A 25,434-nucleotide genomic window follows, 5' to 3' on the forward strand; every position below is an offset into this window, starting at 1 on the left:
ATTACTTTTTTGAAAAAAAAAAAATTACTCTGGCTGGAGTGGGAAGAATGGACTAGGAATCCATTGGCACCTGGCAATGATCCTAAAAAATAACTCCTTCATAGGGAATGCTTTCTTGTATACATATATAAAGTCCTTACCATCTGCTGTTGGTAGTTTCAGATTTGAAGACAAAGCCTCTTTCCTAAAGTCTGCAAATTTAAATAGAGAGATTATGCCATAAGGAACAGCATCCTGATTTTACCCAGTTTGGAAGAAAACCAATGGATAAATTACATACTTCATTTCTCAATAACATTTAGCATTGACCATCCCCTTCTTCTCAAAATCCTCCACTAGCTTCCAGAATAACGTTCTCTACTCATCTTCCTCTTACTTCTTAGACTCCATGGATTCGTCAAGCTCCACCAAGCTTCTTAACTGTGGCTGAGATTCTAATGTTACAAATGCTTCCTTTATCCCTAAGAGAACAGCTTAATCCCCAGGCTCATATATTCAATAAGGTGTTTAATTATTAGTCTGAATTGTCCTTTTTTAGTCCTGCCTGCCTACCTATCTATCTAATTCTGGAGCTTTTCCTAAGGACAAGGTGCAGTTATACGCTTCATCCTATACATTTTCTACACAAATGCAAATTGATACAGAGATCTATTTGAGGGACAAGTGATAGAAACAAAATATGTCCATTTGCATAGATGGACCACATCGCAGTTAGAGAGCAGTTTAGAATAACTCACAACTAGTACAGGTATTACCTTGAAGCAAAAGGAGGTTAGAATCAAGATACATTATATTTACATTAATTTTTAAAATGTGATCCAAGCAGGATTAAAAAAATATAACTAACCTATTAAAAAGTACTTTCAAAATAGTAGGTTTGGCAATTTTACAAGATAACTCTAAAACAGAATTTCTCAACCTGAGCAAAATTACATTTGGGGCCAGCTAATTATGTGGGGGAGTGCTGTCCTATACATTATAGGGTGGTTAGTAGCATCCCTCACCTCTACTCACCAGATCCCAGCATTCCTCCCCCATCAGTTTTGACAATCTAAACTGTCTTTGCAGATTGCCAGTTTTCCCTGAGACACAGATCTGATCTCATTTTTTAGCTGAAGTTAAATTTAAAGGCAGGGGATGGCTTTCCAAGTATTGATAAAACCCATCTGGGTATATCCCAGGTAAGAATATGGATGGATCAGGTAAATTCTTTGTAAATAGAGCAAATAGCCAGATCAACACTTACACAGAATGTTATATAGACCAATGGTTTAATTGTTCAACAATAACTTGTATTTTTCAAAGAGCCTGTCACCTAAAAGAAAAAGAAAGCTAGACAACTATTAGGACCTCTCTAAAATTCATAAAAGGAAAGGGATTAACTTTGAAATGAAATTACTCTAGAAAGAAACATTTTAAAGCCATATGACAACATATATAAATACTTTCAGACCAAGTTTACAATGCAGTCCAAGAGATCATCCAGGAATTTGATACTGTAATAACTAAATCTCCGTGAATATAGAATATAAGATATATCTCTAAATCTGATCTGTAGTAAATTGCATTTCAATACATTTACAGTAGTATTTAGGAACTAAGTATTAAGATTTAATTAATTAGTATTTGGTAAAATATTTTAAAACCTTGGATAAAATTTTAGAAGAAATTTTTATTACAAGTTGCTGGTTATCTGCTCAATCAACTCACCGTCGAGCAAGGAATCATCCAACACTTCTTGAAAACTATTATCAGTGAAATAAATTCTATTGGTGTTTCCAAGTACATCTGCATAGTTGTCCTTGCCAGACTGATCACTTTCTTCCATACATTCCAATGTACCGATGATGTCATTCAATACTACAAACACAGAGAATATACATGCAACATGTAATTCAGTCCATGGATCTAAATTTTTGGAACATAACAGTAAAACTGATGGATTCTTCCAGTTTTGCACTGTCCAAAATGGCAGCCACTACCCACATGTGGCCATTTAAAAAGGTAGAGCAATCCGTTCTCCACTATAGTTTTCTATAGCCCCTTATCTTTATTCTTAAAATTATTTTGTTAAAACTCTGGGTTCTGCGTGGGCTATTCCTTTATGAACAAAAAAGTATGCCAAAGTTTCTCTAGTGATTCTATTAACGAGCTCACCATTTCATAAAAAATACCCTCCATTCGTCACACCTGCTCCCAAACTCCAATCCTTCCCTTTCTACTTTCTTTCCCTACACCCCTTGCTCCTGTCAGCTCACTTTACCCAATTTAGAGAATCAGCAAAGCCTATTATGTTTAGCATGATAATATCAAACATCTGAACTAGGAAATCCATGACTGACCACCCCCCCCTTAATTAAAACAAACAAAAACCTCTTCACATTTCTAAAGTACATGTCTAAAAAAATAATCTTTCAGAATTCATTAAGAGAAATATATAATAAATTACTTTAAAATTAGCTAATTTATGTGAAAGTATAATTTAATATATTATGTTGTTCCATGAGTTAGTCATTAGTCATTGGTAAGAAGTTTCAAAAATAGGCCATGTGAGGAATGGTTGAAAGGAAATCTGAGTCCAGAGAAAAGATGATTCAACATAAAAGAAAGAAAATATAAGAGCTCTCCTCCCATCCCTGGAGGGCTACTGACGGGGAAGAGTCCAAATGTTAAGTTTGGGAATGGAATTATAAGGCAGGATTTCCATCAAATATGTGGAACAATTGACTAGTTCTACAGCTGTCCAAAAATTATGGAATGCGCTGCTTCAAAGAGTCATAAGGATTTCCAAGACAAACAGTAGGATGAGTGTCCCTTACGATTAGCCTGTCCCTGAAGCCCACTAATGTGTTTTTTTAATTTTTTTTTAATGTTTATTTCTGAGACAGAGAGAGACAGAGCATGAGTGGGAGAGGGGCAGAGAGAGAGGGAGACCCAGAATCTGAAGCAGACTCCAGGCTCTGAGCTGTCAGCACAGAGCCCGACACGGGGCTCGAACTCACAAACCGCGAGATCATGACCTGAGCCAAAGTCGGACGCTCAACCAACTGAGCCACCCAGGCACCCCTAATGCGGTTTTTAAATAAACATGTAAAAATCGAAAAAACTCCGTATCTAATTAACACAGAAACTATCAAATCCTCTACTATAGACCTCATTCTCTGACCACAGTAAACTAAAAATAAACAACAAAGAGAGGACAATAATGAAATTCAAATTCAAATTTAAAATTTTTAAATTCATTTAAAATTTTTCAAATAATTGCTTTCAAATTTAAGGTTTTTCTCTTAGGCAACTCTTACATCAAGGAGAAAATCAAAATACAACTGAATATGCTTAGAAAAAAACAAGAATAAAGACTTTGATAAACCAAAGTCTTACTGAAATGAAAATTGATAGTCTTAAACATTTATTTCTCAGTAAGAAGAAAAAAGTAAGTTCATAATTTAAACAACTTAGAAAAACTACAAAATGGACAAAAGGGAACAATAGAAAGGACATCCTAAAGATAAAAGCAGAATTTTTTTTTTACTACAAATAGAAACACTAAAGATAAATCTAAGATGTAGAGCTTTAAAAAGAGAGATAATTAAAAGATCTGCTAGGAAATCTAGAAGAAGATATATATATATATATGTGTATATATGTGTGTATATATACACACATATATACACACACACACACACACACAAATATATATATACAAATTTAAGAATGAGAAAATAACCAGACACAAAAAAATCAAAAGAATTATCACTGCATAGGATTGTACTAATATTCCCAAAAAACACTTGAATAAAATAAATTTCCTAGGAGAATAAAAATTACCAAAACTGACAAAATAAAACAGAGGATGGCAATAAGCAGTCCACCAAAATCAAAGTCAAAGATGAATAATAAACTAGAAAAAAAATGGCAATAGACAAGACAGAACATTAATGTCCCTTATATATAAAGAGCTATTTAAAAAAAAAAAAAGAGCTATTTATAAATTCATATGAAAAAGACAATCTAATTAAAATAAAAGAAAAGCATATTCGACAATCATATGAAAAATGTTTTACCTCACTAGTCATTAAAGACATGCATATTAAAACAATAATAGAATTCTTTTACCAGCAGAATTTTCAATAAATAATATCCATTACTGATAAAAGTGTGAATTTTTACAAACTTTTTGGAGGATAATTAAGCAGTAGCTGTTAACATCTCACATCTGCATATATTTCAGTCTAGCAGTGTGACTTCTGAGGGTTTTATCCCCCAGGAGAACTTTATGCACATATATACATACAACAATGCTCATCAAAATGTTTCAGTGGTGAAAAATTGGCAAATTTTCAGATTTTTAATTGGCAAATATCATCAAAAGTGTTGTGGATAAAATGACAGTACATCCCCCAAATGGAATATTATTGCAGTCTTTAAAAAGAATGAGGTTGCGGGGCGCCTGGGTGGCGCAGTCGGTTAAGCGTCCGACTTCAGCCAGGTCACGATCTCGCGGTCCGTGAGTTCGAGCCCCGCGTCAGGCTCTGGGCTGATGGCTCGGAGCCTGGAGCCTGTTTCCGATTCTGTGTCTCCCTCTCTCTCTGCCCCTCCCCGGTTCATGCTCTGTCTCTCTCTGTCCCAAAAATAAATAAAAAAAAAGTTGAAAAAAAAAAAAAAAAAAAAAAAGAATGAGGTTGTTTATGATACAATGGAACATGGAACAATATCTAAGATACACTGTTAATTTCTTTAAACCTGCAAGTCGTGGAATATTATGGACATGGTAATTTTATTTTAAATTTTTTTTTTAACGTTTTATTTATTTTTGAGACAGAGAGAGACAGCGCATGAACGGGGGAGGGGCAGAGAGAGAGGGAGACACAGAATCGGAAGCAGGCTCCAGGCTCTGAGCCATCAGCCCAGAGCCTGACGCGGGGCTCGAACTCACCGACCGCGAGATCGTGACCCGGGCTGAAGTCGGACGCTTAACCGACTGAGCCACCCGGGCGCCCCCATGGTAATTTTATTTTAATTAATTAATTATTAATTAATTGATTTATTTATTTAGAGAACAAGCAGGGGCAGAGAGAGAAGAAAACAGAGGATCTGAAGTGGGCTCTGTGCTGACAGCAGAGAGCCCAATGTGGGGCTTGAACTCACAAACCATGAGATCATAACCTGAGCCAAAATCAGACATTTAACCAACTGAGCCACCCAAGTGCGTCTAATTTTTAAATAATATCAGAATACACAAATATTCATAGATTCAAATAAAAAAGGCTAAAGGGATATTTACCACACTTTAACAGGGATATTTCCAGAAGGTGACATTACATGAGCCTTGCACTTTATATCTCTTACATTTCTGGTCACTAAATTTTTTTATAACAGTTTCAAAATTACCATTATTATATAATAAAATGTCCTTACTTTAGCTATTGGAAAACATCATAACCTTGTCATTTTCCCAATCTTTTCCATTCAAATACAAATTCTTAAATGAAAAACAAATGTAATCAAGTTTGCCATAACTGGAAGAGTTCAAATGTAGATGAAACAAACATTTGGCACAGATACTACAAAGAAGATCTGAGCACCAAATATAATGTTTGGCTACGTGACCTCTGAATGAGTCCTGTGTTGTTTGCCATTCAACAGTTTTACCATAAAGTTCTTACCAACAAAAGTGGAAAATTTCTGAGTGTCCTTCAAAGCCCTCATACAGTCTTTAACATTCACCACGTTGTCATCTGTAAGAGAGAGAGGGGAGGGGAACAGACAAGAATCCCTGGAAAACGTAATATTAAAAAGCTCATATGAAAATCAAAACCAGCATACAATTTCTTTACTTTACATACAAGATACTTGGGATTCATTTTCACCCACTGTGCCTTGCAATTAACCTTACAAGATTGTAGATACGCTAGTTCTGATTCTACCTGTAAGGCAACTAACCTACTAAGAAAGTTGTAAGTCCAATAACTTTACTTGGTACAAACCAGCAAAGCTAGGTTTTCTATTCACAGAGCTGGAATTTCCAAACTATGTGTTAGTCACTAAATCAAGATCTATCTAAAGAGAGTGGATACCAATGAGCCCACTCCCCCACAAAATTTCTACCTGCTTGCTAAGAGTATTCTCATTAACTGTAAAAAAGGACTTTAAAAGAAAGTCTCCTCTTTAAGGACATTTACAGCAATACAAGCAAATACCTATAGATATTAGCTCAAAGGAGCCCTATTCGCTTGAACAAAAACCTTGCACACTTTCTTCAGTTACTCCTACCCAAAACAAAAAAATGGATAATAATATTTAAATGCTTACCAGAAACAAGATCTGACTGAAGAATTTTCTCTACCTCTTCTTCAGGTGACTTAATCCCAATATTGCCTAGAAAGCTCTCCAAGTTCTTCCCAGATATCATGTCACCTTCAAGCCCATCAAGAGCTAAGACAATGTCTTGTAACTCTAGAAACAGAAAAAAGTGATTCGGTAATTGAACTAACCTCTGACTTAAAAAACAACAGTAGCCATCACTCAAGACTTTTGTCAGTGGTAGTCCATGAGTTATGATCACCTCTTGAATAAGAAATCTCAGTGAAGAATCCAGCCCTCAGGAAATTCTAAGTCCAGCAAAACAATATGCTTGGTCTGCCATGTTTCTTTGGTGCTAATATAAAATTGGCACAACCAAAATGGTTGCTATGGCTGAATTTTTCACTGCAATGACACAAAGTAGTTATTTTAAACTAGAGCTCTAATGGTAGCAAACAAAATTAACTCATCCTGGTGGAAGTGAAATAGATTTCAGAATCATGAGAAATGTAAAATTGTAAACACAAGTATCACAAAGACTCACTCACCTTTTCTTTTCAATTCTACCAAGATCCAGTTGTACTCTGGCATCTGGAATTTTGCTTTATTTCCAGCCCTTTCAAAGGAGGCAGTGTTAAGTACATTCAAATCCTGGCTCCAGGATTTGTGACCTGAAACTATCTGACCTTGAGCAAATTATTACTATTTAACCCCTCTATCAAATTCAGTAGTCTTATATCTAAAATAATTTAATAATACTATCTACCTCACACAGTTAATATGGAGATTAAATATATGATGTATGAAAAACACTTAAAACAACATTAGGTATATAGCAAACACTAAGTGTCATATTAATAGCAATAAAGTTACTATTATTATTATTATTATTATTATTATTAAGCCTTCAGGAATAGCTGCAAACAGTAATCACAGCTTCTTAGTACCTCCGATCCCGCTTCACTTTCTGTCCCCCTAACATCTCAGCGAGGCAACTGCAAATGACAGTCACCTAAAAACCTGTATCAGCTCTGCTTGTTTTACCTAAAGCTTGGTTCCCTTTAAAATATGGTTTCTTTGCACAGACACCTTAAGAGGAGTCTGCTCATCCTCCCATGCTCCACATAGGACCAGGAAGCAGAGAAACACTCCTAAGATTCTGCTGTCTGGCTATTTTAGTTCCACCTTCAATCAAACCTATCCCTCCCCTGAGATTCAGGCCTGTCATTGACCTACACTACCCTCCGGACACCATCATCTACTGACTTTCTGATCACTCTTTCACCTTCTTGGAGGATCTTTGGTCACCCTGCTCATAATCCTCCCTCAGCCCCATTTCCCATTATCATCTGATGACAATAAGAATGACCTTGACCTCTCAACTCCAAAAACTTTCACTTCCTTTCCAAAGTCATCCAGATCAATGGCTATCCTTAATCCTCATCAATACCTAGAACTGCCTGCCCAACCTCTAAAATCTTCAACTACAAGATCAGACACTGACCATAATCCCTTAAAACTGTGTGTATACTGAAGGAAAGCATAGAACTTGATCCACAATATGCCTGTTTTCTCAGCCCCTCCAAGTTTGTCAACAAATAGTCCAGGCACAGTGAACTAACCTTATCAGTCAGTAATGAAGGGAACAGTCTGAGCATATGACAGTCAACCTTGCAAGGAGACTTTTCTAAAAAGAGCAGTTTCAGGCCTGCTATGTTAACACTTTTCTTCCAGGGTGGCCCTTCCTCACTCTTCCCTGTAATTATTGGCCTTTTCTTGCACTGGCTGACAGATTCCAGTGTCAACCCCCAATCATTATGACCAGCTCCCAGATTCAGGTACCTAAACTACACCTTTCTCCTTTTTCACTGTTCTCCTTTCTCAATGGTTTAGTTTCCACTTTTTTTTCCTTCCTCCACATAAAAAGTTATCTGTCCTGAATACCAGTCTTTCTGAACTCTGTTTTCTGATTTCAAAATTAACTACCATTTACCAAGTATATAGTATGTGCCTAATAATTAGATTATGTGCTTTATATGTGTTTTTGCAGTTGATCCTGACAACTCTAGGAGAAACGTGATTTTATTAGCTTCCTTGTTTTAAAGATGAGGAAACCAGAATGACCTACAGAGACTACCCAGCTGGTAAGTCAAAAACCCACAAACCACCATGTATCAAACTCCATAGCCCATGTTCTTTTCTACCTGTATGCATTGTTTCCTATAGCACGGCTAATCTATTTCACTATACTATATTGATGCTAATTATGTTACGTGACCCAGGTAACATATTTATATGTCAACAGGGAATTATTAAGTACTTTTCTTAACCTAAAAGAGAAACAATGATGTTAAAAATTTTATACCAGGGCAGAGTGGTTATGAAAAATCTGAAAAGTATCTATCTACTTCTTTACACCCAGAAATGACTCCGCTTCCGTTTTCCTAAACATATACCTATGTTGTTATTCTTCTCCTGACAGCGCTCATTGACCAAACAGTCATTTGAATGTTATTCAAATAAATTACCAGTGATAATTAAGTTTTAAACTTATTTTCCCAATAGAAAAGTACACAAACTCCATGAGTATGATCTCCATTGGTTTTAGGTCTATGATTTAACTTTTAAGCAAAAATGGAAGTCAAGTGGTAGGAAATAGCCATGGTACCAAAATGCACATGGTCACTCTTGTATGTTAACAAAATCCAAAGAAAGGAACATGAGGAATGTCTACTAAAGGAAGAGGTAGAAGATTTCTGAGAAATTCTATAATATATAAGCCTTTACACAGGGTAGAGTCCTAAGTCTGAGGCTAAAAATGGTATAGAAAATTTTCATATCTGAAAAATTGTAAAGCTAGTATCTGACTTTACATAAAGTCCAGAACAAAACACACACACACACACACACACACACACACACACACACACACAAATAACAACAACAAAAAAAGGGATTTAAAATAGGTTACACAGGCCCCATTCCAGAAAAAGGCATTTTTCTTTCATCATGGATGCTGCCAACTTTTAATCAAAATCAAGTTTTGCCTGCCTTAAAACAGATCAATGCCAACATGGTAAGCAGAAATTAACAGAACTAGAAATTCTAAAAAACAAAACACAAAGACATCCATTCAATAAAAGTAAATTTAACAGTCACAAATAATTTACTAGTTACCTTTTAACCTGGAGGCATCACGAATATCCTTTACCACTTGTCCAAATTCTTCTATTTGTACTTCATCATCTTCTGCAAGAAAAACATTTTTTTTCAGTTTATTTATTTATTTTGAGAGGGGGGGGGAGGGGAAGAGAGAGAGGGAGAGAGAGAATCCCAAGCAGGCTCCATCCTGTCAGCACAGAGCCAGACAAGGGGCTCGAGTCAATCAGATTCTCTATCCCAGCCCCTTGGACTCTGGGGCTGAGACTAGCCAGTCTCCGTGACTGCTCAGAACATTAGCCCGTTAACTTGGGGGCAGCCACAGTCTGTCCTCTGGAATGGGGAGCAGAATATACTGCTCTACAAAGAAAGTAGTGAAGGAAATGCACGAGGAGGCAGAAACTTGTCAGGAAAGCCACACTGACAGTTCCCAGCTCCGCCTCCGTTCTCTTCCAGAGAAGAGACCCCTTGGGTAAGCTCGGTGAGACACCTTGTCCCCTCCGAAGCCATCTCCCTCAGCTAACTCAAGTTCCTTTGCTACTGTGTCCAAAACAGTTTTAATACAACATCAGAGAAAGACCCAGATCCCAAGTCTTGTAAGTCCCAGTTCCAAGCCCGCCGCTCTCCCACATTTTTCTAGATGGTTAGAAGGGGTGGAGTCCTTGCCTCCTGTCCCCTCCTGTCACTACATCCTTCTTGGGGCTCTGCCTGCTGACTTAGTCCCACAGTGACCTCCTCACCAGTTCTTCATTCCCCCTGCTCCAGACACAATCTTTTTCACACAGTTGATGGTTGAGAGAAGATCGGGGCTCAGCAGTTCTGAAGGGGAGACAGAGAATACCTGTGAGAACACAGAGGACAGTCCCAGAGACTGAGGCACACACCGGCTCTCCCCGCCCCCCGGGGGCTGAGTCCTTCCAGATTAGGCAAGGGCTCCCTCCCAGAGGCCCATGGAGATATCCCTACAATGGCTGCTAGAGGTCAAGGGTGGCTAGGGGTGGGGGCAGGAGGGGCAGGAGTAAATGTATGTTTACTACCACACATCCTAGCTAGGGTACATGCTGGTTCGCGCCACGTTTGAGGGTTTCTAGGGAAAGGAAATGTCAAAACAGGCAGCACAGAGGCCGAGGTAAACCTTGCCTAATGAGAGAGGCTCTTCAGGTGAAGAGTGCAGGGATGTTGATCAGAGTACGAAAGAGGGAGTAAGGGGCAAAGTCATGGACCTGTGGAGCCTCCACGAGTGGCTCTGAGGTGGGGAGTTTGCCCTTGGCCTCGAATCAATCAGGCCATTGACCAAAGTCAGGACTTGATGGTTAGAGCTGAGCCTTCAGGGCCACCAGTCTGGCATTCAGCACTGGTTCTATGAGCCTCAGTTTGCTCGTCTGTAAAGCGGGGATCATAATAGTTTCCACCGCATGAGAAGCTGGCATGTGAAGTGCTCAGCATACAACACACTCTCGCTAAATGTTGGCCGCTGCTGTCCTCTGTTACTGGGTGTGCAGAGCCTTTCTGGAGCCTGCACCCCGGAGAATCTCCTAACCGGAGGGGCATCGTAGCCACTAGTGAAATCCTCTGCTCAGCAAAGGCACTCCTGGGTGCATTCCCAGGCTTGGAGTGGGACGAGAAGTCCTGTGAGTAGACCCCACTCATCCTCTCCCCTCTCCCACCCTGAGACCCCGGCCAGACCTTTGCAGTCCTCGTGGCAAATGTTTTCCGAGTGACTCTTGTGATCATTGCACCAATAGTGGCTGTTGATCTGGAAGACGCCATAGTCGAAGCTGCCGTCTGCATTTTCATTTACCTTTGATAGGTTGAAGTTGCTCTCCACAAAAGCCAGGCACAGCCCTTAGAACAGGGAGAAGAAGGTTTTTAGAGGGCTCTGAACTGAGGGACAAAGGACACGGAGGAGAAAGGGAGACGGGGAAGCAGAAGAAAGGAACAAGGCCTAAGAGGCTAGACGGGGCGAGCTGGCCGGAAACACCCATTAGCTTCTCTCCTCGCCCTTCGGTCCATCCACCTGCCCCTCAGTACAACCGCTCATCATCCCGCTGTCCATCCGCATCTCCTGCACTTGATGATCGCCTACTGTGTGCCATGACCCGTGCAAAGCCCAGTGAGGGACATTCAGCTGGGGCAAAGGCAGCTGGTGCCTTCAGCAAGAACGAAGACGCACCCCTTAAAGGACCACAAGACAAGATAAAACGAGAAGGACGGCACAAGACAGGTGTGTGCAAAATCTGGGCAAAAGGAAGCTAGCCCCACCAGGGAGGAGGACGAAGCCTTTGCACTGCCTGCTCCCTCTGCCTGGAATGCTCTTCCCCAGACATTTGGGTGACCCGGTCCTTTGCCTCATTCAGTGCTGCTCAATGTCACCTCCTCAGAGAGGTATTCCTTGACTTCCCCTTCAAGGACAAGGTTACCTCTCACTCCCCTGGCTTTATTCTGCTGCATAACATTTATCACCACCAGGAAGTGCTTCATATGTTTGTGTGTTTGTTTGGGACTCGCCTCTCCCCCTAGAATGCGAACACTGTGAAGGAAGGGGCTTTGTTGATGTCTCTGTCCCCAGCCCCTAAAATAGTTCCCGGTACATAGTAAGTGCTCAGTTAATAATATTCAGTGGAAGGAATATAGAATGTTGGGAGGGGCTTCTCGGGGAGGGCTGCTTTTTGAACTTGGCTTCGAAAGATGAATGATGGAAAGATGGCCACATAGGAGGTGACCAGGAGCAGAAGAGGAATGGGGGGGCGGGAGTGTGAGAAAGCAGCACTCACAGTCACTCAGGGAGTAGCCCTCAAACCTATCCAGATCCTCCTTGTGCAGCACTCTGGCCAAGTCACAGCGACTGATGAGCTTGGCCTCATTTATGGCAACGAGGCAGCTGACCAAGGACATGAGTAGCATCCTCATCATCTTCGGAGGGGAGAAGGTGCAGCTGAGGGCCTGTGGTCCCGAGGATCTCCCAGACGTGCTGCTGGTCTCCTCTGAGCACCTGAGGAATCTGGAGACAGCAGCCAAATGTCCCGGCTCACTCACGGCTCCCCGCCTGGCTATTTCTCTTTCCTCTCACCATTTTATACTTTCTTTTACTACAGAAACTTTCAAACATTTACAAAATAAGAGAGAATAATATCATGAATCTCCATGTAGCCACTGCCCAGCGTCAACAGTGAAAAACCGAGGCTGATCTCCTTTCATCTATAGGTTTTCTCCTGTTTTAGCCATTCTCACTCTTGTAAAGGACACCTGGCTATGGGCAGCATTTGGGTACAGGGGTGGGGAGTGAGGCTGGCAAAGGAGACTGATGAGCACTGGACTTTACTGGTACTTGCGTGTGTGGGTTTGAACATGTGCTCTCGTAGGAAGGGCCAGGCCACTGGGTGTTGGTCTGCCCTCAACCCCACGCTCCCAGACGCATGATATGTGACTTTTCCCAAGGGTATACCCTGCCATGTGCAATTCCTGAGAGGCTGTCTTATAAGCTCTACACCTTTGTTTCCACTCAAAACTGGGGTCACTCAAGTAAAAGTGACCTTGTTGAAGAAATAAACTTCACTTTCACACTCTGTGTGTGTGTGTGTGTGTGTGTAGGGGGAGGTGCAAGGGGCGGGGACTCTGGATTCACATCGCCTGCTTTCAAAGGTTGGGCTGCAGTGTGACCTTGGGCAATATACTTTACCTCTCCGGGCCTCATTTGTAAAAGGAAGATATGCCAGTACCCACTTACTAGGGTTGTCATGATGATTAAATGAAATGATAAATGCCTAAATCTTGGTTTTGCATTCCCCCCCAAAATAGGAAGCAAGACTTCTGGGACAAAGGTTGATTCCTAGGCTGGAGTTAGGAAAGAGTATAAAATAAGTCTGAATTATCTTGTGCTAGAAAGTAAGAAAGTGCTCAAAATATGGATTGGGGCACGTCAAATGGACATGAGAGCCAGCTCAGAGGGGCACCCGCTGGCCAAATCTGGAACACTTTCTTGGTAACAGCTTTATTGAGATAAAATTCACAGTACATAATTCACATACCGCACAATCACTTAATTTAAAGCGTGCAGCTCAATAGTGTGTTTGCAGAGCCGTGCGACTATGATCGCGGTCAATTTTAAAACATTTTCATCAACCCAACAGGAAACCCCATACCCATTAGCTGTCACTAATCCACCCCTCCTCCAACCCCTGCCCACCACAAGCCTACTTTCCATTTCTCTAGATTTACCTAACCTGGACACTGCACACAAATAGTCACACCATAGGTGGCCTTTGAGCCCGGCTTCTTTCGCTTAACAATGTTTTCAAGATTTATTCATGTTGTGGCAGCCACTGGGATCTCATTCCTTGTGATGAATCCTTCTTTTGTCTCTCTATTGATCGTTTTATAGACTTTTGGGCTACTTTGGGGCTATTATGAATGACGGTGCTGTGAACATTCACGCACAAGTGTTTGTGTGGACAAATGTTTTCATTCCTTCGGGCATATACGCCAGGGAATGGAACTGCTGAGCCATAGAGTAACTTCAAGTTTCAACTTTGGAGCAACTGCCTGACTTCAAAGTGGCTGTACCATTTTACATTGCCATCGGCTTTTCCACATCCTTACCAACACTGGTTACTTTAAAAAAAAAAAAATTATAAAGTTTATTTAGTTATTTTGAGAGAGAGAGAGAGAGAGAGAGAGAGAGGGTGCACAAAAGCTAGGGAGGGGCAGAGAGAGAGGGAGAGAGGGAGAATCCCAAGCAGGCTCCTCACTGTCAACGCAGAGCCCAATGCGGGGCTTGAGCCCACAGACTGTGAGATCATGACCTGAGCTGATATCAAGAGGCTCAACTGACTGAGTCACCCAGGTGCCCCAACGCTTGTTTGTTTTTTTAATTCAATTTACTCTTTTTTTTTAAGTAGGTTCTGCCCATGACCCTGATGTTGAGAGTCACCATGCTCTATACCAACTGAGCCCACCAGCACCCCCCCCCACTAACACTTGCTATTAACTGTCTTTCTGATCAAAGCTCTCCTAATGGGTGCCAAGTCGTACACATGATGGTTTGGATCTGCATTTTCCTGGTGGCTAATGACGCTGAGCATCTTTCTATGTGCTCTTTGGCCATTTGCATATCTTTGGGGAAATTCAGTATTCAGATCTTTTGCCCATTTTCTAGTTGGGTTATTTGTCCTTCTTTATTGAGTTGTAAAAATTCTTTATCAGATGGGAATGCAAGCTGGTGCAGCCACTCTGGAAAACAGGATGGGGGTTCCTCAAAAAACTAAAAATAGAACTACCCTACAACCCAGCAATTGCACTACTAGGCATTTATCCACGGGATACAGGTGTGCTGTTTTGAAGGGACACATGCACCCCCATGTTTATAGCAGCACTATCAACAATAGCTGAAGTATGAAAAGAGCCCAAATGCCCATCGATGGATGAATGGATAAAGAAGGTGTGGTATATATATACAATGAAGTGTTACTCGGCAATCAAAAAGAATGAAATCTTGCCATTTGCAACTATGTGGATGGAACTGGAGGGTATTATGCTAAGTGAAATTAGTCAGAGAAAGACAAACATCATATGACTTCACTCATATGAGGACTTTAAGAGACAAAACAGATGAACATAAGGGAAGGGAAACAAAAATAATATAAAAACAGGGAGGGGGACAAAACAGAAGAGACTCATAAATATAGAGAGCAAACAGAGGGTTACTGGAGGGGGTGTGGGAGGGGGGATGGGCTAAATGGGTAAGGGGCACTAAGGAATCTACTCCTGAAATCATTGTTGCACTAGATGCTAACTAATTTGCATGTAACTCTTAACAAATAAAAAATAAAATTAAAAACAATAAATTAAAAAAAATAAAAAATAAAAAATTCTTTATGAGATACATGGCTTGCAAATATTTTCTCGCATTCTGTGGGTTGCCTTTCACTTTCTTGATGGTATTCTTAGAAACAAAAGAATTCAATGATGATGAAGACTGTTTTCTCTATCTTTTCTTTTGTTGCTTACGCTTTTGGTATCGTAGCTACAGAATTAATACAGAATGGTTTCTAAGGTAGTCTGGGACAGTTTGGCCATCGACACAAATAAAGATAGTGACAGGGGAGCTTGGCCGGCTCAGTTGGTGGAGCGAGCGACTCTTGGTTTCAGGGTCATGAGTTAGCACCCCACCTTGGGCCTAGAGCGTCTTTGAAAAAAATAAGGATAGGGACAGATTATAATCTAGTGAAAGAGATAGGAATCCCTGAGTCCTTAATAGTAATAAATAGACAAACAGATACATAACGGGGATGGGGTTGGAGCTCTTCCTGACAATAAGATGGTGAGTGATAAACGTGGAGGTGGTCATGAGGTTGGAAAATCATCACTCTGCAGCCATCATAGATTAGTTTGGGCAAGAATCATCAATGGATATTAAATCTAAGGTGGTGGGAAGCTTGGTGAAGAACTGGATGGGGCACCTGGGCTGGCTCAGTCGGTTAAGCATCCAACTTCGGCTCAGGTCATGATCTCGTGGTTCATGGGTTCAGGCCCAGCATCGGGCTCTGTGCTGACAGCTTGGAGCCTGGAGCCTGCTTTGGGTTCTGTGTCTCCCTCTCTCTCTCCCCCTCTGCCGCTCACACTCTGTCTCTCTCTCTCTCTCTCAAAAATAAATAAACATTGGGAAAAAAAAACTATCAATGCCATGAAAACACAGAATGGGGCTATTTCTGTCACCGTGTGCATGTGTGTGTGTGTGGTGGGTGTGTGCATGCGTATCTTTCCCCTGAAAGCAGGTGTATGTTCCTGAGAGCAAAGGCCTAGGTTCCTCCACCCACAGGCTGCTGCTTGGGCAAGATGGCTGCCCTAATGGCCTTGTTTCCTCACAGATGTCTTCTAAGCTCACTCCGTACCAGCCCGACTCTTGATTTTGGCTTGGGTCATGATCTCACAGTTCCTGGGATCAAGCTCTGCATCACGCTCTGCACTGACAGCGAGGGGCCTGCTTGGGATTCTCTCTCTCTCCCCCCGCCTCTCTCTCTGCCCTTCCCCCACTCATGCTCGCTTGCTGTCTCTCTCTCTCTCTCTCTCTCAAAACAAGTAAATAAACTTGAAAAAAAAGTTTATCATGTTCTACCTATTAGATGAGCAAATATCCAAAAGTTTGATAATACCTTCTGCCTACAAGGCCGAGGGGGCACAGGTACATTCCTGACAGAGTGTAAACAGGCGATTATCTATGAAAATTGTAGATTCATTTATCCTTTGCCTCAGCAATTCTGTTTCTGGGACTTTACTGAACAGAGATAGTTGCATAGAATTCAAAGATCACATACACACGGTTATTTACAGAAAGAGTGAACTCCAGTGTCCAGGAAATACAGGGCTGGTCAAATAAACTAAGGTACATTCATACAATGGAAACACATGCCATAGGGGGGAAAAAAAATTAAGAAACTGATATGAAGCTCCAAAACAAAAATCCTGATCTCTTCTAAGACAAGGTATCAAACAGTATATTTATAATAGCTTTGTGGGGATGGGGCAGAGATAAGAAATATAAAAGACATTTAAAAGTCTATTACAGATCTATTAACAGATATTAACAGTTATTAACAGATCTATTCATATCTGTTAGATGCATTTAGAAACATCAGAAAAAGACATGTAAAGGGGGTGCCTGGGTGGCTCGGTCAGTTAAATGTCTGACTTCAGCCTAGCTCATGATCTCACGGTTCGTGAGTTCGAGCCCCACGTTGGGCTCTCTGCTGTCAGCACAGAATCTGCTTCAGATCCTCTGTCCCCCTTTCTCACTGCCCCTCCCCTGCTCATTCTCTCTCTCAAAAATAAATAAATAAACTTTAAAGAAAAGAAAAAGAAAGATGTAAGGAATTAATAATTATGGTTACAAAGGTGGAGAAGACGTTTCACTGTAGGTAGACTTTTTTTTCTTACCATAAAAATAAATCTATTAAAAAATGAGTGTTTAAAAAGGGCCTGAACGAAGAAGGCTCTGCTGGGGTGAGCATGGTACAACATAGAGAGATGGTGACTCACTACCTTGTACACCTGAGACTAATGTAACACCGTGTGTCAACAATACTCAAATAGAAAAAAGTTCTTTTAAAGAGACAGCTCTGCCCAGCGTCCCTTCTCTAGTCAAGTTCATTGCTCCCTGTGCTCTTCCTCCACTCACTCGCTTGGCCCCTTTTGTGCACCACCTCCTCCAGGCCTCATTCAGGGTCTGTGTCCTTCAGAGGCCTTCTGGGAGGTCGCAGCGGAGCACCCAGACGCGCTGGGCTTCACTGCGTCTTTTGGAAGTTGTATATCTAACTCCGAACCGTTGGTTTCCGCCCTAGAGGCAATAATATTTTACACGAAGCCTCAGAGAAATTAGGTAACTGGTCGAAGATCAGCCAGGGGCAGAGCTGGAGCCTGATTCAGCTCGAGCCCTCCCTGAATCCATTCTCCTCGCTGCCCCATGTTGCCTCCAGTTACAAGTCCCAGCAACTCCAGTCCCTGAGGAAGAGCCACGATCCCCTTTTCCTTTATGCCCTTAGAGAGGTCAATGCTCAGTGACAGGCAATCACATGCTATAGGGAGGGAGAGAAAGAGGAAGAGGAGAAGGAAGGAAGGCAGGGGGAGGAGAGGAGTGGGGGAAGGACACTCACTCTTGCAGAGACGGGTCTGAATCATCGGCATTTGCTGTCCCCAGGTCGGAGTCGTAGGACATGGGCTCCTCGGAACGGTCTGGACTCTTGGAGCCATTCTCTTGGAGTAGGCAGCTATCAGAGTTTAGGCTGCAAGACAGCTGGGATGAACCGGCGGTGTCCAGGCTGAGGGAGGAGGCCGTGAGCTTCCGGTTCCGTCGGATCTTATGGCCTGAGTGCTGGACTTCGATGTCCTCCGAGCCTGAGGAATGGGAAATTGAATCCAGAGACTCTTTCCGCTGTAGTTCTGTCCCAGAGGTGGTGAGGGGGTCGAGCTCAGAGAGCGGGCAAAGCCCAGAGAGAGCCAGCGGGGTGAGCGTCCACTCGTTTAAGATGGCGGACTTGTAGGAGGGCTCGAAGGATAAGGACGTCAGTCCCTGCAGGAAGCTGAGGAGGAACTCGCCCTCCTCGGCGTCTCGAAGCAGGGCTGTGGGCTGATAGTACTCGCACAGGCGGGCGGGCTCCTGGAGGAGCAGCTTCAGGTAGCACTCCATCAGGCCGTCATTGAGGGCCAGCCTCAGCCAGGCCCGGCAGCGGCCCACGTCCGTGCTGACAAAGATCAGGTGCTCCAATTCCGAGACGATGTGCCTGGGGGTGGAGAGGACAGGCTTGTTTCAAGAAGTGAGTTCAGATCACAGAGGATCATTTTATCCACTGGTGAGCAGGAGCCAGTAATAACGACTGCAAGTATATACAGGCTTGGGAAAATATCTCAGATAGCAGTGTTCTACAGGGAATTGAGAAATATTTAGCTACAACTCCCCACTTTTTCAAGGTTACTGTCATGCAGGATAATTGCCATTTTAGTTTCAACTCCCCAGGCGCCCTTGACATCACCTGCTCATCCGGCATACATGTGATGAGCCCCTAAGTGCCAGGTCTTTGGAGCTGTGAAGATACAGGATACAGACATGGTCCTGCCCTCAGTCCAGGTTACTACCTTTCAAGGGCACACGGAAGTGAACCCTGTTGTCAGTAGAGCTGGGGTGGGGGGAAGGCAATCACTTCCAGGTTGCAGTAAGGACAATGCCTTAGGCAAGGCATTGCGGGATTAGGCATAGGGATTAGGCACAGGCAAGGCATTGAGCTGGGCCTTGAGCGATTTCAAGCCGCAAAGATGGAAGGGGAACCTCAGGCACCAAGGACTGACAGAGAAAAGGCACCAAGGGTAGGGAAGCAGCAGCTGTGTAACAGGAGTGGTGAGCACTCCCGTTACAGCACGGGGAGGAGGAGGAGTGGCTGATTGGGTTGCAAAGTCAGGTGATGCAGGGTCTTGAGCATCCAACCGGTGAGGCAAGGTGGGGCAAGGGTCCCCACACCTGGCTGTGCGTCAGAATCACCTGGGAACCTGGTCAGGATACAGATTCCGGGGCCCCAACGAAGTGAATGGAACTCCAGGCTAGCACTGGGGAGCCTGAGAGTTTTTACACCGGGAAATGACTTGACCGCAGTCGCGCAGACTTCTGGGTGGGCTGCTCGGGATAAGATCATGTACCCAACTCAGTTCCCGAACCCTTGGTCTGATGTAAATGCCCTTCCTCTGACCATCACAGTGCCCTGAGCACGTCTCGCCCATAGGAGTGCGTGCTCCACAGGGCTCAGGGAATGAGCTCGGGTTAGCTTAAGCTCAATAAATGTTGACCAGCTGCCTGACCTAAGGACAGACACAATGAGATAAGGGGGACAATCAGAAAGCCACTGCCACCTAGGAGTGAGGTAAGAACCTGAGATAGGGCGGTGGCAGTCAGCATGAAAAGGAAGATACAGACTGACAAGGCACCTTCAGGCTGAAGGTGGCATTTAATAGCCCTTAGAGGCAACGTGCCAGCAGCTGCTTGCTCCAAAGCCCAGGCAGTTAGGGCCAGGGCCGCAGAGGCAAACGTCCCAGGGTGGATATTCAGATGATCTGGATTCCACGTCTTTAAAAAATGCCATAGCCTGTTAGGATATAATACTTAGCATAGAGATGTTCAAACATTCCAAGGCAGGGTCAGCAAACCTCTTCTGTTAAGGGCCACTTAGTAAAGATTTTAGGCTTTGCAGGCCACACATTCTCTGTTCCAACTACCTAACTTTGCCACGGTGTGGCAAAAAGGCGGCTCCTGCTAAAGGCGACCAGCCAGGGGCCTGAGCAGCCCCAGGCCATTGCCTGTGCGCTGAGGGGCTCTTGAGGCTTGGTCTAACAATAACCCCTATCTCACCCATCTCCATTCTAGAACACAGAGCATCTCTGCTGCTTTCCCATATAGCTGTAGAGGGAGAGCCCAGGGTCACCCACACTGAAGCTCCTCCCCAAAGCAAAGCCTCCCCTGCTGATCTCACTTGTGGGTGACAGCTTTCAGGAGGGGCCAGAAGACAGGCTGAGGCAGAGGCTTCTGGTGGGCGCTCTTCTTCCTTTTCCCTCCGGCCTCGGCTCGGATGTGCTTGGCATGCAGGCCGTGGATAAATACGGCCTCCAGGGCACTGCACATGGTGTTGGCATCTCCGTCTTCGCTAGTGACCACTGTGTCCGAGGACACGTACTGCTTCTGCAACGCCTTCACAGATCCCACTAGCTTCTTCTTGATGACCTAGTCGGTGTCAGACATAACACAGGCCTTTAGAAGATCCTGCGGTGACCCCTGGAAGGTAAGTGCTTATCACCAAATACACGCACACCCACACACGTGCTCACGTCTACCTGTGGGTGTGTATACAGCAAAACTAGCACAAGCTAATCATAGAAAACAAAGATGGGCGCCTGGGTGGCTCAGTCGGTTGAGCGTCCGACTTCGGCTCAGGTCGTGATCTCACGGTTCATGGGTTCGAGCCCCACGTCGGGCTCTGTGCTGCCAGCTCAGAGCCTGGAGCCTGCTTTGGATTCTGTGCCTCCCTCTCTCTCTGCCCCTCCCCCACTTGCACACGCACGCACGCTCTCTCTTTCTCTCAAAAATAAATAAACGTTGGAAAAAATTTTAAAAAAAGAAAGAAAACAGAGACAAAGCATAGAGGAGAAAAGGAAAATTACGTACTTATACCACCCAGAGATAGTTATTTTTTTGCAAAGATATTTGTATATTTTTCTTTTGTTTTGCTTTTTAAACCGAACTTCAGTGATTTGATAGCCATAGAAATCTTGTGTTTAAATACCGGCTCCATCATAGTTACAGGTGTGGGAGCCTGGGTGATCCATCTAGGGCAGGGGTGAAGCTTTCCACCTTGTTTAGGGGTCTACGATTCCATGAAGAGGCAACAAGTGCCACTTTAGAACCATAAAAACACCAAGAAAACAGGAGCATGGTCCACATTAAGAAAGATCGTAGGGGGGCGCCTGGGTGGCGCAGTCGGTTAAGCATCCGACTTCAGCCAGGTCACGATCTCGCGGTCTGTGAGTTCGAGCCCCGCGTCGGGCTCTAGGCTGATGCCTCGGAGCCTGGAGCCTGTTTCCGATTCTGTGTCTCCCTCTCTCTCTGCCCCTCCCCCGTTCATGCTCTGTCTCACTCTGTCCCAAAAATAAATAAAAAACGTTGAAAAAAAAAAAATTCAAAAAAAAAAAAAAGATCCTAGGGGCACCTGGGCGGCTCAGTCAGTTAAGCATCTGACTCTTGATTTCAGCTCAGGTCATGATCTCACGGTTTTTGAGTTTGAGCTCCGTATCTGGCTCTGTGCTGACAGTGTGGAGCCTGCTTGAGATTCTCTCTCTCTCTCTCTCTCTCTCTCTCTCTCTCTCCCTCTCTCTGCCCCTCCTCTGCTCATGCTCACTCTCCCTTTCAAAATAAATAAAATAAACGTTATTTATTTAAAAATATCTTTTTAATGTTTATTTTTGAGAGAGAGAGAGAGAGAGAGAGAGAGACAAAGTATGAGGAGGGGGGAGGGGCAGAGAGAGAGGAAGACACAGAATCCGAAGCAGGCTCCAGGCTCTGAGCTGTCAGCACAGAGCCTGATGCAGGGCTCAAACCCACGAGCCGTGAGATCATGACCTGAGCTGAAATAGGACGCTTAACTGACTGAGCCACCCAGGCGCCCCTAAAATAAATAAATAAACTTTAAAAAGAAAGAAAGAAAAAAGGAAAGATCCTTGACCTGGCAGTCAGAGGCAGATGTTAGTCTCAGCTCTGTTGGTCAACAGCTGGGTCACTACAGACATTTCACTTAACCTCACTGAGCTTAATTTCCTCATCTGTTAAACGGAACGAATACTTCCTGACCTACAGCACAGGAGTTGGGGGGCGGGGGGATTACTCTGAGGGCAGGACTTGCTTTTTTTTTTCATTCTTGCATCCTCAACACTTGGCTTGGTTCCTGACACATGTAAGTATTCCGTTAAGGTCTGTTACATAAATCAATTATAAAATACATATATGTAAAATCCTTTGGAAAGATAAAGACAGTTCTGTCATAGTATAAGCATGTCAAAATTACCTATGTGTTTTGGAAAAGGATTGGGAGGGAATACAGAAAACCTGGTTTGAACTGTTAGCTGATAGGATTATGGATAAATATTTTACTGTTTTATTTTTATCTTAGCCCAAACAGTTCATGTTAATGTTCTTTGAAAAGTCGAATGTTCTTTTTTTTTTAAAAAAAAAAATTTTTTTTTTTTAATGTTTATGTATTTTTGAGACAGAGAGAGACAGAGCATGAACGGGGGAGGGTCAGAGAGAGAGGGAGACACAGAATCTGAAACAGGCTCCAGGCTCTGAGCGGTCAGCACAGGGCCCGACGCGGGGCTCGAACTCACGGACCGTGAGATCATGACCTGAGCCGAAGTCGGACGCTCCATCAACTGAGCCACCCAGGAGCCCCTGTTTTTTTTTTTTTTTTTCTTTATAACAGCTTTAATGAGACACAATTTACATTGCCTAAAATTCACTCATTTAAACTATACAGTTCAGTGATTTTTGGTATGTTCACAGAATAGTGAAACTACAGCCACTACCTAATTTTAGGACATTTTCATTGTCTCAAAAAGGAACACTGTGCCCATGAGCAGTCACTCCTCTCTAGTCCCCTCTCCCTCAACCCCTAGCAACTACTAATCTACTTTCTGTCTTTATGGATTTGCCAATTCTGGACATTTTGTGTAAATGAAGTCATACAGTATGCAGTCTTTTGATGTTAGACATCTTTTCATATGACTTATGGGTCATATACTTCTTTTATTGTTTGCTTATTTGACTGGAGAGAGAGAGAGAGAGAGAGAGAGAGAGAGAGGCAAAGAGAGAGGAGGACAGAGGATTCAAAGTGGGCTAGGGAGTGACAGCAGCAAACTCCCAAATCGTGAGATCATGACCTGAGCCAAATGGACGCTCAACCGTCTGAGGCACCCAGGCCACCCTAATGCCCTCTTTTCTTTTTTTTAATGTTTATTTATTTTTGAGAGACAGAGAGAGACAGCATGGGAGGGAGAGGGCAGAGAGAGAGAGGGAGACCCAGAATATGAAGCAGCCTCCAGGCACTGAGCTGGCAGCACAGAGCCCGATGCGGGCCTCCAGCCCATGAGCCGTGAGATCATGACCTGAGCCGAAGTCGGATGCTCAACCGACTGAGCCACCCAGCTGCCCCTTCTTTTAATGTTTACTTATTTTTGAGAGAGAGAGAGAGAGAAAGAGAGAGGGAGAGAGAGGGAGAGAGAGAGAGAGAATGTGCATACATGTATGTGCCTGTGGGGGAGGGGGCAGAGACAGAGCGGACCGAGGATCCAAAGCAGGCTCTGCTCTGACAGCAGAGAGCCCAATGCAGGGCTTGACCTCACAAACTGCAAGACCATGAGCCGCTTACGATCATGACGCTTAACCGTGTGAGCCACCCAGGCGCCCCATATGTATGACTTCCTTTGAGAAATCCTTGGTCTTCAGGCAGCCCCTATTAAAATCCGTTGTTTTTTATCAATTCCCATTCTATCACCAATAAGATGTTCTAGAAAGGGCAGGGTCTCCTCAGAGCCTGCTTCTGCTATAACTCTTTCTCAGCCCGAAGCCTCGCTTTCCAGACAGTACTCATTCATTTCAAAGTGAGGAAGACCAATGACATGGCTGTCCCGTGCCCCCTTCCCCACCCTTGAGCCTCTCCGACTGCCTACCGGGATGGCAGCCCGGGGGTCCAGTCCATTCTCCACCACCGAGAGCATTTCCGCTCACACTGCAGCTCCCTCGGAGAATCACATGACACCTGCAGAGACAGACGGCGCGGCCAGATGAGCAGGTTCCAGCTCACCACCCCCAGCCAATTCTCCCCCTCCCCCCAGCAGGCAGCGGGTCAGCCCATCTTCCTCAAACTGCAATGCAAAGGCCTCTGAATTCAAAAGTAAAAGCCAAGAGTGGATTTTAAGGAAGGAAACAAGGGAAGAGAAGAAATCTGAGGGCTCGAATCTCAGGAGGTGGGGAATCCTATGTGCCGTGGGTGGGTCCACCCTAATCAGGGCATGGAGAGGCCTCTGTATGCCACACCAAACGCTGGCACAAAAAAGCAGGGAATGAGGGGCCGATTTGGATACAGAACTAAGGGTGCGAGGGGGATGCTGCCGCTGGAGGTGCCAAGAGCCCACGTGGACCAGGAAGCAGGGGCTCACAATTCACATTCGGAGCCTCTGACTCCTGTGCCAGCCCGATGTCTGCCAGCTCGGCAGGGACAAGCACAACTGAAGGAAGTTTCCAAAGGGAGGGCCTCTTGCTACATAGCTGCTTCCCCTCCAGGCACGAGGGTCCAGCTGGAGCAGCACAGGGACACGCCTAAAGGGAAACAACACGGGTTCGAATCTCAATTTGCCACTAACCACTTAGGCATGCTAGGTGGGGCACCACGGCAGACGTCTCAAACGGAGGTTATGAATGTGGAAAACGCCCAGCACAGTGCCTGACGGTACTAAGGATAAATGGTATCTATTACCCCGGTTGGATGTGGCCAAGCCTTATAGGCAAAGGCCACTGTCTGAATGAGTCCGCTCAACTACCTGAAGTCAGTACACAGGTAAATCCCTCAGGGCACTGGCTTCCCCCCCACCCCCCCGGGGGTGGCTTAGGTGGGGGGGGGGGGGGGCTCAACCTGAGCCTCGGGGGGTGGCTGTTGGCTCGCCTGGACCGCCCCAGCCACTTGGACGGACCAGGATTGGGCAGGCACATTCCCATCTAAACAGATCTCTAGTGACCACGCTGCCGAGCATGGAGGGACACCAAAAAATAGGTCATCGCTGTCTCTGTTCTCAAAAACCTATGGCCCAAAGAAGTTATCAAATGGAGGCATGATGAATGGATTTTGTACTGTTTACACACATTGCTTCATTCATTCCTTGTAACCACCCTAG

General features: G+C 43.9%; 2 protein-coding genes across 5 annotated transcripts in view; both read right to left on the reverse strand.

Moving 5' to 3' along the window:
* Nucleotides 1–9,972, reverse strand: part of LOC144615287 (EF-hand calcium-binding domain-containing protein 13-like) — a 23,746-nt gene extending 13,774 nt beyond the window's left edge. Inside the window, exons 1-6 of the mRNA XM_081794835.1 lie at nucleotides 9,852–9,972; nucleotides 9,481–9,552; nucleotides 6,313–6,456; nucleotides 5,667–5,738; nucleotides 1,711–1,860; nucleotides 141–191 (exon numbers count right to left, since the gene is read on the reverse strand). Coding sequence (XP_081650961.1) covers nucleotides 141–191; nucleotides 1,711–1,860; nucleotides 5,667–5,738; nucleotides 6,313–6,456; nucleotides 9,481–9,552; nucleotides 9,852–9,972 — 610 coding nt within the window. The remainder of the gene's footprint in view (nucleotides 1–140; nucleotides 192–1,710; nucleotides 1,861–5,666; nucleotides 5,739–6,312; nucleotides 6,457–9,480; nucleotides 9,553–9,851) is intronic.
* LOC144615177 (pleckstrin homology domain-containing family M member 1-like) overlaps nucleotides 9,693–25,434 on the reverse strand; it is a 20,445-nt gene continuing 4,703 nt past the window's right edge. For 2 of the 4 annotated variants that reach the window (XM_081794848.1, XM_081794847.1), the window contains exons 2-7: nucleotides 24,214–24,302; nucleotides 20,472–20,719; nucleotides 18,111–18,737; nucleotides 12,237–12,463; nucleotides 11,149–11,307; nucleotides 9,693–10,303 (exon numbers count right to left, since the gene is read on the reverse strand). In XM_081794848.1, the coding sequence (XP_081650974.1) occupies nucleotides 10,179–10,303; nucleotides 11,149–11,307; nucleotides 12,237–12,463; nucleotides 18,111–18,737; nucleotides 20,472–20,719; nucleotides 24,214–24,261 (1,434 nt within the window). In that variant the 5' untranslated portion in view covers nucleotides 24,262–24,302 and the 3' untranslated portion in view covers nucleotides 9,693–10,178. Of the gene's footprint in view, nucleotides 10,304–11,148; nucleotides 11,308–12,236; nucleotides 12,464–18,110; nucleotides 18,738–20,471; nucleotides 20,720–24,213; nucleotides 24,303–24,702; nucleotides 24,887–25,434 lie in introns of those variants that run through there. The other 2 variants (XM_081794849.1, XM_081794850.1) reach the window with 2 other exon arrangements.

Source organism: Panthera onca (genome assembly GCF_046562875.1).
Source record: "Panthera onca isolate mPanOnc1 chromosome E1 unlocalized genomic scaffold, mPanOnc1 haplotype 2 h2.Chr16_ul_6, whole genome shotgun sequence".
Lineage (NCBI taxonomy): Eukaryota > Metazoa > Chordata > Mammalia > Carnivora > Felidae > Panthera > Panthera onca.